The following is a 13294-nucleotide window of genomic DNA, read 5'->3' as shown; positions in this document are numbered from 1 at the left end:
CACAATGATTGCCCACTTGTGTTTTCACTTTGCTGGCTTCTGTTGCTACAACAGCCAGTTCACTGGAGAGTAATTGTGGCCATCTTGCTCATGATGTATTCCCCACATAGACACCTGTCTTGTGGCTCTTGGGAAGGAACTGGTTTTGTGTGGTGGGTTGAGCTTACTCCCCTCCGCCCCCCAAATAATTAGAAATTGCCCACAGAGTAAATTCCCTACCCCCAAAAAAACCCACCCAAAAAAACCCCTACCAAACTCAGAACTTGGAAGCAAAAGGAAAGGTAAGCTAAAATCCAGAGATATGAAATGCAATGAATCTGTACCAAACATTGGCCATTGGATGCTGCTGCCCAGGGAGGTGGTGGAGTCACCATCCTTGGAGGTGTCAAAATAGGATTGTACATTGCACTTGAAGCCATGGTTTAGTTAGTCATGAGATGTTAGGTGATAGGTTGGACTTGATGATCTCCGAGGTCTTTTTCAACCTTATTGATTCTATGATTCTATTTACATATATTTACAATTCAGAAGCAAACAAATACAAGGAGTACCTTGTACAGAACTACAACCTCCCCCTGGACAGCCCAGCAGCCTCCTTCAAACCAATCCCCTTTCCCTTCCAGCTACCTCACAGACACAATATGAGCCAGAAGAAGTCAGGAGAGAAATAAGGGTGAAAGCCATGCAAAAGCCACAGAGGGAAGAAGTGAAAAGGAAAGAGAATAGTTTGTGCAGCAAACTGTACCAGAGTTATCAAGAGAATGGAATTACATAGATGTATCTACATTTTCCTTTTGTCCCCCTGATTTGTTTTCCTTTGGTCCCCCTGCTTTGTTTTCCTTTTTCCCCCTTGCTTTGTTTTCTTTTTGCCCCCCTGATTTGTTTTCCTTTTGTCCCCCTGCTTTGTTTTCCTTTTCCCCCCTTGCTTTGTTTTCCTTTCCCCCCCCTTCTTTGTTTTCCTTTTGCCCCCTTTGCTTTGTTTTCCTTTTGCCCCCCTTCTTTGTTTTCCTTTCCCCCCCCTTCTTTGTTTTCCTTTTCCCCCCTTGCTTTGTTTTCCTTTTGCCCCCCTTCTTTGATTTTCTTTGGTCCCCCTTCTTTGTTTTCCTTTGGTCCCCCTGCTTTGTTTTCCTTTCCCCCTCTTGCTTTGTTTTCCTTTTCCCCCCTTGCTTAGTTTTCCTTTTGCCCCCCTTGCTTTGTTTTCCTTTTGCCCCCCTGCTTTGTTTTCCTTTTGCCCCCTTCTTTGTTTTCCTTTTGCCCCCCTGCTTTGTTCACCTTTCGTCCCCCTACTTTGTTTCCCTTTTGTCCCCCTACCTTGTTTTCCTTTTTACTCAAAGGTGTCCTCTCTTACTCAAAGAAAGTTCCTATTCTTGTTTATAACTAAGAAAGTATCAGCCTCAAACCACAACATTTTGCTCATATGCTTTCTTTCTAGTCTGAATCTTTGGCCACTTTTAAGAACATAACATCTATAAATTCCAAGGCACACCTGAGTAGGTTTTCCCCTGAGCACTTTGAAGGGAGTTAAAATATTAGCATTGTATATAATTAGAAAGCACTACAAAAGGGATATTGATGCTTAAAATTTGCTTTTGGAGGCAGTGCAGCCAGATGACATTAAATAGGCTCTATAGTAAACTTCAAAGTAATCATTCAGGTTTTCAGCTGCAGGTAACAGTATGGGCCACAGGAGTTCAAGCAAGCCATTGCAGTTTCATCTCATTCCAGAGGCTGGTTCAGATTAGAGTGAATAGCACATCCCCCAGATTGGGGTAATGTCATAGTAGTAACAACCCAGATAATGAGGTGCATTAGGTGAGGAATGGTGCGTGAATCCCATTGCTGCTCTAGCAACAAGATTCCAGCAATGCAGAGCCGAGCAAGGGAGGTGATCCTCCCCCTCTGCTCAGCTCTGCTGAGACCCCACCTGGAGCACTGCCTCCAGTTCTGGAGCCCCTATTACAAGAGGGATATGGATGTGCTGGAAGGTGTCCAGAGAAGGGCCATAAGGATGATCAGAGGGCTGGAGAACCTCTCCTATGATGAAAGAATGAAAGAGCTGGGGCTGTTCAGCCTGGAGAAGAGAAGGCTCCAAGGTGACCTCATTGTGGCCTTCCAGTATCTGAAGGGGGCTACAAGAAGTCTGGGGAGGGACTGCTCAGGATCTTAGGTAGTGATAGGACCAGGGGGAATGGAATGAAGCTGGAGGTGGGGAGATTCAGGCTGGAGGTGAGGAGGAAGTTCTTCCCCATGAGAGTGGTGAGACCCTGGAATGGATTGTCCAGGGAAGCGATTGAGGCCCCATCCCTGGAGGTGTTTAAACCCAGGCTGGATGAGGCTCTGGCCAGCCTGATCTAGTGTGGGGTGTCCCTGCCCATGGCAGGGGCTTGGAACTAGATGATCCTTGTGGTCCTTTCCAACCCTGACTGATACTATGATTCTACGATTCTAGTCTAACTAGAACACTGGAGGTTGCCTGCACATTGCCCTGTACTCACTTTGCAAACAAGATTGCTAGTTTTAAACAAGTTTGAGAGTAGCTAGCTATTTGCACAGCAACAATGCTTTTATTCTGGTTTGCAGAGATGCTTTAGTAAATAGGTTATTTTCAGATTTAGCCTCTGCTTAAGTAAGCCAAATATCAGAGCCTGTCTGTTATGGGCAGGGAGAGGCAAACTTTACGAAGCATAGTGAATAATCTTTCATTTGTGAAGAACAAGGACAGATTATTTTCAACATGACAAGCAAGCTATATACAAGACAGGGTTTGTTAGAAAGCAGAATGTACTGCAGAGTCAGATTGGGTGTTAGGAAGAAGCTCTTCACCACCAGGGTGGTGAGACACTGGAAAAGGTTGCCCTGTTCCATGGAGGTCTCATCCCTGGAGGTTTTTAAGGCCAGGCTGGATGTGGCTGTGAGCAACCTGATGTAGTGTGAGGTGTCCCTGCCCATGGAAGGTGGGGATGGAACTGGATGATCCTTGAGGTCCTCTCCAACCCTAACAATTCTCTGATTCTATAAAGGTCCCTTCCAAGCCAAGGGAGTCGTGAAAATTTTGAAACTCACATCCCTTCCTCTAGCAGTAAGTGTGATTCACAAGAAGATAGAGCAACATAACAGTCTTTACTTTGCTCTAAACTTAATGTTGTGCAAAATTTACCATTGCTTAAAAATGTGCCCTGCAGGAGTCATTTTGACAAGATTATCATCAATGTGATCTTTGTGAAACTGTTTATGAAATTGCTCCATCACTCCAATTTTTCTCAACAGAATTGTTGATGGGATTGAAGATGGAAACCATAATGAGGAAAGCCAAACCTTTGACTTCAGCTCTGAGCAGCTCAGGCAGGAATCCAGGTTATCTCCTACAATTGGAGGTGAGTTTTGCCTGGGGAAAGAAAAAAATCACTCTAGAAAACATTCCCCAATTTTCATAACAGCTTTTTGTTCCCCTTTGTCTCTTCACTTCTCAGAAGTGGCAGAAATGGATTTAACATATAACTGTACTTTCAGCACAATTTCAGTACCACAACTGGTACTGTAGAAAAGTACCACAGGGTCCCAAAGGCCATTTGCTGCTTTCCTGCTGACAGTTACAATGAAGCTGCTTGCAAAGAGTTCTGTGTTTTTATGCGTTATCTTTTGCCAGCAGGACTGTAGGATCAGCCAGTAGCCTCATGCTCCCAAAACTCTGGGCAGGGAAGGTACTAAACCCAAGGACAAAAATCCAACATAAATCATTCCAATATCAACATTTTTAAACCTCCATTCATGAAGATTTTAGTTCAGGAGATTTGCAGCAGTGGAGGAGTCTGGCAGCACATAGGGGTTGTTTTTTTGTGAAAACCTTAAATCATCAAGTCATGGAATCAGTCAGGGTTGGAAGGGACCACAAGGATCATCCAGTTCCAACCCCCTACCATGGGCAGGGACACCCCACACTAGATCAGCCTGGCCAGAGCCTCATCCAGCCTGGGCTTAAACACCTCCAGGGATGGGGCCCCAACCACCTCCCTGGACAACCCATTCCAGGGCTTCACCACTCTCATGGGGAAGAACTTCCTCCTCACCTCCAGCCTGAATCTCCCCACCTCCAGCTTCATTCCATTCCCCCTAGTCCTATCACTACCTAAGATCCTGAGCAGTCCCTCCCCAGCCTTCTTGTAGCCCCCTTCAGATACTGGAAGGCCACAATGAGGTCACCTGGGAGCCTTCTCTTCTCCAAACTGAACATCCCCAACTCCTTCAGTCTGTCCTCACAGGAGAGGTGCTCCAGCCCTCTGCTCATCCTTGTGGCCCTTCTCTGGGGCCAAGAGGTTTTAGCAAGTCTCCAAAAGTTGATAAAGTATCACCATAGAAGAATAGAGAAGGTCAACATTGAAAAATATGAGAAACAAAGAGAGAGAGAGGGCAAGCTGAGGACTGACACTGAAGCAACACCAGTAGAGCAGCTCAGACTGTTTCTAAGATTCTCTCTTTTACAAGGAAAGAGTCCTCATACGGTTTGGGGGTGTTTTGTTGTGGTGGTGGTGGGTTTTTTGCCTGGAGGCTGTTAGGACACATAACAACACCTTTCTTACCTCTTACACACAAGGTTTTATTTCCATTCAATCCAAGTGCAAGCTAGGATTTGGATGTGTGTAAGAATATGGCTGTGGTTTGGAAGTTCTCTCATTTGCATGCTCTGAATTGTTTGCAGAGTCGGAAATTGGTGCTGCTGTGCTTGTTATCAAAGCAGAAGAGACCAAACAGCAGATCAGCAGGCTTAATAATGAGGTAATGGGCTCTTGGGCTTGGAGGATACTAATGATTAAAGGAATGCTGAGGCAAACTCTGAAAAGTTGGGAGTATGATCAATGTGTGGTAAATGAGTATGCAAAACTGGATGTGACTCCCACATTTATGGAAGTCTGGGGCTTTTAACTCTTTCAAAGGTTAATTGTCTACATAAAAGTTTGCATCATATGCCAGAGGTGAAAATACAGTGAGGGTGTCATAAGTTAGTGTGTCGGATTTTGTTAGGATTCATCCTGTTCCACTTCTTTTTCTCTCCTCTCATTCTTTTTGCAAGCTCCCTCTTACAGCTGCCCTTGTGGAATGCTATGGCTTTGGAGGATTTTACTGGAAGATAGGTGGATCACAGGATGTTAGGGCTAGGAAAGGGACCACCTGTGATCATCAACTCCAAACCCTCTGCCTGAGCAGGACTGCAGAATCTGGTGCAGGTCACACAGGAACACAACCAGACAGGGCTTGAAAGTCTCCAGAGGAGATTCCACAACCTCTCTGGGCAGCCTCTTCCAGTGCTCTGGGACCCACACAGTAAAGAAGTTCCTCCTCATGTTGAGGTGGAACCTCCTGTGCTGGAGTTTCTATCCATTGCCCCTTGTCCTATCCCAGGGTGCAACTGAGCAGAGCCTGTCCCCTCCCTCTTGACCCCCAGCCCTCAGAGATTTAGAAACATTTGTTAAATCCCCTCCCAATCTTCTCTTCTGCAGACTAAAAAGCCACAGGTCAGAGTTCAGATAAAGTCTCCTGTCCCATGTTGGTTGACATCCATTGACAACACTGTTATGATAGAAAATGATCTTTCCTGTGCAACACGCTTTCAAACTGAAAAGTCCTGTTGATTCATCCATTTGGACTTTCAGGAGGACCAGGCATTTTAAAACTTGGAGATATATTGCATGATTATCCACAAGAGACAACTGGAAACCTTATGGTGTGCTAAGGCAAGCAGCTTGTGGATTAACCAAATGTTTTAACTGCAAGAATTTGGGGCTTGTCATTGCTTTTAGAGTGAAAAGCAACAAACAAATCCTGGAGCAGGGCAGTGTGTTAAACTTTACGACAAAACCCAGAGCCAACATCCAAAGGGAAGTGATTTCCTTTCATGCACAATCTTCACCTTTCCCTGACAACACTATCTGAATAAAATGCTTGCTCACACTGACATAAAAAAGAATCTTAGAATCAACCAGCTTGGAAAAGACCTCAGAGGTCATCAAGTCCAACTTATTACCTAACACCTCATGACAACTGAACCATGGCACCAAGTGCCACGTCCAATCCTTTTTTGTACACCTCCAGGGATGGTGACTCCACCACCTCCCTGGGCAGCACATTCCAATGGCCAATCTCTCTTTCTGGGAAGAACTTTCTCCTCACCTTGAGCCTAAACTTCCACTGGCACAGCTTGAGACTGTGTACTCTTGCTCTGCCATTGGTTGCCTGGGAGAAGAGACCAATCCCCACCTGGCTACAACCTCCTTTCAGGTAGTTACAGAGAGCAATAAGGTCTCCCCAGAGCCTCCTCTTCTCCAAGCTAAACACCCCCAGCTCTCTCAGCCTCTCCTCATAGGGCTTGTGATCAAGGGAAAAGAAATATGACCCTATGTAGTAAAATGCTAAAGCTTCCACACAGGGAAACAGCCACTAAAATCCAGAGACAAAATTTTCACTGTTCTGAGTGTGGTTCACTCTTTTAAGATTGAGGAGGGACCTTTTCACTGTTTCACAAAGCACATTACTGGTGAGATTTCACTTGAAATAAGAAGTGCTTACCTCCTAAGGCTTCTGTGGTCTCTCCTGGGCTAGAGATGGGTTTGAACCACTAAATCTGGATTAAACAAGTCAACCTACATGTTTTCAGACCAAAAGAAATCATTACCAGCAGGTCCTTTTCCTTATTTCCACAGGAGTGTGACAGAAATGTGTTCATCTGCAGTCTCTGCCTATTGAGTCCTGTAAGTGAGAGGAAGAGAATCTCTGGAGAATAAAAATAAGTGCAACCTGCTTCCAGAGTCTTGCTAGCTTGGTGTGAGAGACAGTCCTGGAAATAGTTGTACTCACTGTCTAGTCACAGCAGAGAAAGACACCAGTTTGTGATTTCAGTACCTCATAGGGCTTCCAGAAGGTTTTAGAGCTACATGAAGCTGCATGAATGACTATAGAAAACCCTACACCCTGGGAAACACACGGGAGGCAGGCTAGCAATGCTTAGACTCAGCTTTGCAGTAGCACTAAGATGAATTTACTCCACACTGTATGGAGTACCATAGTCTCACAGCACATCAGAGGTTAGAAGAGGACCTCCAGACATCATTGGGTCCAACCCCCTGCCGGGGCATCATCACCCAGGGTAGTTCTGTACAGGAATGCAACCAAGTGGGTTTTGAAAGTCTCCAGAGAAGGAGACTCCACAACCTCTCTGGGCAGCCTGCTCCAGGCCTCTGTCACCCTCACTGGAAAGAAGTTTCTCCTCATGTTGAGCTGAAATCTTCTCTGTTCCAGCTTGTACCTGGTGTTCCTCGGCTTATTATTGCACACCACTGAAAAGACCTTAGCCCCCTCCACTTGACACTCACCCCTCAGATATTGATAGACACTGATCACAGCCTTCTCTTCTCCAGACTAAACAGCCCCAGGGCTCTCAGTCTCTCTTCACAGGGGAGATGCTCAAGTCCCTTAATCATCCTCGTGGCTCTCCATTGGGTTCTCTCCAGCAGGTCTCTGTCTCTCTTGAACTGGGGAGTGCATTACACAGTTACATCTTCCCTTGTGTAGTCATGTTTAGGATGAAGATCGTTGGTGGTGCTTTGCAGTACTTGGAAGAAGTCTTCTCTCCTTTCCAAGCACCTAGCTTGTCTAAGTCCTCTAGCACCCTACATGCTGACTAATCACAAGTCTCAAACACAGACACATTTATATACATAAGAATTCCCAATTGAATGTGACAATGCATGTGCACTAAACACAGACAAATATTAGACTAGGATAAAATAAAAGCCATGAGAAGCAGTTCTAAAGAGGCCTAGATTTGGATTTCATAGGTACCATTCTGGGCTCAATTCCCAGAGACAGATGGGTATCATCCAAATCCTGCCATAGAGTAAATTTCACACTGAAAAAAGCCCTGTGTGATTATGAGGCTGCTTGATTGCTTATTCTACTTGTATTCAAACCTGCCCCATCTGGAGTTTCTGGACAGCACTGGCTTGGTACTCTGAGCAGCCCTGCTGGTTTACACTGGCTGTTCCTTGGGGGTTTTGTCATTACATTTAAGTATTGAACACAACACTAGTGAACCCAGTGCTCTCATCATTCCATCACTCAGTGGTGACTGTTAGTGGAAGCTTGAGCTTAAACTTCCCCTGGCACAGCTGGAGGCTGTGTCCTCTTGTTCTGGTGCTGGTTTCCTGGAAGAAGAGACCATCTGACTACAACCTCCCTTCATGTAGCTGTAGAGAGCAATAAGGTCTCCTCTTCTCCAGGCTAAACAACCTCAGCTCCCTCAGCCTCTCCTCACAGGGCTGTGCTTGAGACCTCTCCCCAGCTCTGTTGCCCTTCTCTGGACACCTTCAAGAATCTCAATGCCCTTCTTAAATTGAGGAGCCCAGAACTGGACACAAGACTCAAGGTGTGGCCTAACCACTGCTGAGTACAGGGCACAATGACTTCCCTGCTGACCACACTATTCTTGATGCAGGCCAGGATGCCATTGACCTTCTTGGACACCTGGGCGCACTGCTGGCTCATGTTCAGCCTACTGTCAACCAGTCCCCCCAGGTCCCTTTCTTCCTGGCTGATCTCCAGCCACTCTGACCTCAGCCTGCAGCACTGCATGGAGTTGTTGTGGTCAAAGTGTAGAACCTGGCACTTGGACTTGTTAAATGCTATCTTGTTGGATTCTGCATATCTGTCCAGCCTGTCAAGGTCCCTCTGCAGACCTTTCCTACCCTCTAACAGATCAACACCTGCCCCCAGCTTGGTGTTATCTTCAGGCTTACTAAAGTTGGACTCAATCCCCTCATCCAGATCACCAGTAAAGACATTGAATAAGATTGGGCCCAACCCATTAAGACACACACCCTCCTCCTGAAAAAGGAAATAGGAGAAAACAGGTCACAAGTAGCCAACAGCAGCAAACTCCATCCTTAATACATTTTCCAGTGGAGATGAGAAGACAATCAGCAAATGCAAAAATAGCCACGTTCATGAAAGGCAATTGTATTACAACAGTCCAGTAGCTAGCTGGAAAACATTTCAGCTGTTCATTGTGGGAATGAAGACATGCATCTTCCCACTCAGCCATTCGAGCTGGTTTGCTGTTAGCAAGGCAAAGTTACCCCGGAGATAAATCTACAAAACAAGCTCTACCCAGCTTGTGCAGCCAGGGGAGCTCTTGGCAGTACTGTAGGCAGAGAGTAGGTATTTTACCATTTTAGACATTTGCTGCCCGACCCAAAGGAAAGTTCATTTAGCCAAGAATGGGACCAACAGAAGACAGAGCCTTGATTTCACTTCTCATAGTTAGGTGTGTCTTGATTTTAGGGGTAATGCATGTACAGATTTCCTCTAAGGAGGGTAGGCTCCAAAGTCAGCACTGCCACTTTATTAGGCAGTGTGAGAGACACCTGAACACACCTCACATATATAGCTCCATGGTTTGGCTGCACAGCTGGTTACCCAGCTTCTTTATTCCCTCATCTAACCTCAGCTCACATCTTGAGCTTGAATGAGATCCAAGCTGATAAAAAGGAATTTCCCCTTGGTTCAGTATTGCAAGGTGAAATGCTATAGGACAATTTAATCTCCCACCCTATTTATTCTTTCCACTTAGTCTAAATATTAAGTGAATAAAAAAGTCTTTCATTATAGTTCAGTATGTGGCAGGCAAGAGAGTTAAGGCTCAGGTTCTTGCTCCTGTAAAAATGCAATTATCTAAGCGGTAGTTTCAAGATTAACTGCCTGAACACCCAGCAGCAGGGCACATTTTCTGAGCCAAGGAAAGCTGGGTTCACAGACCTGCTTCAAATTAGCCAAAGCAAAAATTTAGGAATAGGCCTTCTGCCTTAGAAGTATGAATCCTTCCCTTGCACGCATCTCTACACTCAGCCTGCTCTTTCCAGTGCTGCTGTCTCCAAAGCCTGATCAGATGAGTGTATCTAAACATTCAGCAGTTTTTGCAGAGGCAGCAGGTTGAGGGAGGTGATTCTCCCCCTCTGCTCCACTCTGGTGAGACCCCACCTGGAGCACTGTGTCCTGTTCTGGAGCCTCTGTTGCAAGAAGGATCTGGAGGTGTTAGAAGGTGTCCAGAGAAGGGCCACGAGGATGAACAGAGGGCTGGAGCTGCTCTGCTATGAGGACAGACTGAGAGAATTGGGGCTGTTCAGTCTGGAGAAGAGAAGGCTCTGAGGAGACCTCATTGTGGCCTTCCAGTATCTTAAGGGGGCTACAGGAAAGGTGGGGAGGGACTTTCTAGGGTGTCAGGTAGTGATAGAAATGGGGGGAATGGAACAAAACTAGAAATGGGTAGACTCAGATTGGATGTTAGGAAGAGGTTTTTCCCCATGAGGGTGGTGAGACACTGGAATATGCTGCCCAGGGAGGTGGTAGAGGTTTTTAAGGCCAGGCTGGATGTGTCTCTGAGCAACCTGCTGTAGTGTGAGGTGTCCCTGCCTGTGGCAGAGGGTTGGAACTGGATGATCCTTGTGATCCCTTCCAACCCTAACAATTCTATGATTCTTTCCTAACATCCAGCCTGAACCTCCTGTGGTGCAGCTCTGTAAATTTAGCATAGAAATCAAGAAATAAAGCAAGGTATAATTTGTGTCAAGAAATGAAAGCTTTCCAAAGCACAAACACCAAGCAAATACATTTTTTATTCTACTGAGATTTGTAAAAGTATTTTCCTTTTAGCACTGACATTCATCTTTCTGTAGAACTCTTCCCATCTTGCTTGCCCTGCCTCTCTGCTCTCATACTTTGATGATTAGCCTTTCCAGCTAAGTGTTTCTTTTAAAGTTAGTTTAGCATCTTATCTTGGTGACAAGAGGACACAGTCTCAAGCTGCACCAGGGGACGTTTAGGCTGGAGGTGAGGAGAAAGTTCTTCACTGAGAGAGTTGTTAGCCATTGGAATGTGCTGCCCAGGGAGGTGGTGGAGTCACCATCCCTGGATTTGATACTTGAAGCCATGGTTTAGTTGTCATGAGGTATTAGGTAATAGGTTGGACTTGATGATCTCTGAGGTCTTTTCCAACTTGGTTGATTCTATGATTCTATGATTCTATGATTCTGTGATTCTATGATTCTATGATTCCATTCTAAGAGCATGTATGTGCATATTCCAGGCATGACTGTGTAAGTAAACGCTGTGATATTTTGCCCTTCCATAACAGGTGACAACTTTAGCTCAAGAAGTTTCACAACTAAGTAAGGATATGAAGAATGTGATGCACCTGCTGGAGAGCCTGCTTACAACCCAAAAGCCTCCAGAGGTCTGTGCCGTGCATGGCATGTCTCAAAGTCCTACCCTGGAAAGTCTGCAGTCCCGACTGGCTTGGACTACGCACCAGCCCTGCACACACAAGCAAACCGGGAACTCCCCTTGCACCAAAGCACAATTCTGCCGCAGCAGCACGTTATGTGACATTTGGAGCACAGATCTGTCCTCTGTAGGCAGCAGTCCCCAAAGAACTGAACTGAACACAAAAACTTCTGTGGACAGTGAATTTTACCATACACCAGGCCTTCACAGCTCCCCTTCCCAGTATCAGGTAATTCAGAAAGACAGTTTGCAACTTTTAGGCTGCACCTCTCCCCATTCAGACACTACCTTAACTCCTCTTCAGTCTATTTCAGCAACTCTTTCTTCTTCAGCGTGCTCTTCGTCCGAGACATCACTACACCTCGTGCTCCCCAGCAGATCTGAGGAAGGTAGCATTAGCCAAGGGGCAATCAGCTCACTAAGCCTTGAGAACTTGCCAGGATCCTGGGACGTAGAAGGAACAGCCGGAGCAGCTTCTGCGCAGAGCCCAGACTTCCCCACAGACATTGTGACAAGCACAAGGGATGTCAGAGATAAAGATTACCAAGCCATAGATGTATAATGAGAAGCAGTGAGGTGGTACTCCAAGCATGTTCCACAGCTGCCAGTATTAAAAATTAGAGAGTACTGCATGGCTGCTTCATTTGACCTTAGCTCTGGTGATCATGAAGATTTACAGACATCAAAATGCAGATTTATAGGAAGTAAGAAAAGCTATTGCCAGTTAATACTATAGGGAAAAAAAACCCACCACAAACCCACCAACAAACAGGTTTCTAGATTCTAGAAGCATGCTGCAAAGCATTCTGTGTACAGATATAGCTTACTGGTCTGTTTGGCAGACTTTTATGATAGTCCAAAGACCCTGAGGGTCAGAGCAGCTGGAAGTCTAGCGCAAAAGAACTGTCGTGGGTGGCTTTTGTTCGTTGAAGCAAAGGTTTTCCCCGGGTGTCTGACTGTTGTTCCCAAACAATTTCTATGGCACTGTTTGCTTCAGGTGATTGTGGATCCTGCTGGTTTGCTTGGCAGTTCCATGAAGGCAAAGGGACAATTATCGCTGCATGTCACCTAGACAATCACATCGAGCTGGTAGAGACCGGTTAGTCGTTGCACGTCGTCATGTAAATGAAAACTCTCGATTTGTCTAAAAATACTATTTTTATATCCTTGGTCTGAAAAGGACTTCGAAGCTATTTCAAATATTTCTAAGGAGAAGAAGAGTTTGTTTCCATTTTTTTTGGTAAAAGCTTGCAGTTTCAACGAGAATATGCACTGCCATCCTGCGTTAGAGCAAATCCTCTTCAGTGTACGAGAGCACTCTGTAGTTTACAAACGGATTCCCTTTGATCTGCATGCAACTCACAATGAATGTATTCATGCTGGTGGAACACAGACAAATTAAGGTATTTTATTTAATAAAATAAAACAGCTGGAATGTTGAATCCTACATTGAATCACTGCTTGGGGGTGCTGGTGGTTGAGAAGCTGGAGACGAGAAGGCTCCGAGGAGACCTTATTGTGGCCTTCCAGTATCTGCAGGGGGCTACAAGAAAGCTGGGGAAGGACTTCTAGGGGTGTCAGGGAGTGATAGGATTAGGGGAAATGGAGCAAAACTAGAACTGGGTAGATTCAGATTGGTTGTTAGGAAGAAATTCTTCCCCATGAGGGTGGTGAGACACTGGCACAGGTTGCCTGGGGGGGTGGTGGAAGCCTCATCCCTGGAGGTTTTTAAGGCCAGGCTGGATGTGGCTGTGAGCAACCTGCTGTAGTGTGAGATGTCCCTGCCTGCAGGGGGGTTAGAACTAGATGATCCTTGAGGTCCCTTCCAGCCCTAACAATTCTATGATTCTAAGATTCTAATTAATTGTTGCAGTGACAACAAGAAGTACATTTGGGCTGTGTCCTGGTACTTCACTGTTACTGATAAAACCAAGTCAAGATTTCGCTACACAGGAGGAATTTTTAT

General features: G+C 45.6%; 1 protein-coding gene across 2 annotated transcripts in view; it reads left to right on the top strand.

Annotated features, from left to right (window-relative positions):
- The window catches only part of KCNH8 (potassium voltage-gated channel subfamily H member 8), a 154602-nt gene extending 141722 nt beyond the window's left edge, over positions 1–12880 (top strand). For both annotated transcript variants that reach the window (XM_068152531.1, XM_068152532.1), the window contains exons 14-16: positions 3268–3374; positions 4697–4773; positions 11180–12880. In XM_068152531.1, coding sequence (XP_068008632.1) covers positions 3268–3374; positions 4697–4773; positions 11180–11890 — 895 coding nt within the window. In that variant the 3' untranslated portion in view covers positions 11891–12880. The remainder of the gene's footprint in view (positions 1–3267; positions 3375–4696; positions 4774–11179) is intronic.
- The last annotated feature ends 414 nt before the right edge of the window (positions 12881–13294 follow it).

This window comes from Melanerpes formicivorus, unplaced genomic scaffold, assembly GCF_026170545.1.
Source record: "Melanerpes formicivorus ecotype bairdi unplaced genomic scaffold, bMelFor1.0.p_v2 SCAF_23, whole genome shotgun sequence".
Lineage (NCBI taxonomy): Eukaryota > Metazoa > Chordata > Aves > Piciformes > Picidae > Melanerpes > Melanerpes formicivorus.
Note: the sequence above shows the minus strand (reverse complement) of the source record. Positions and strands in the feature narration are given on the sequence as shown.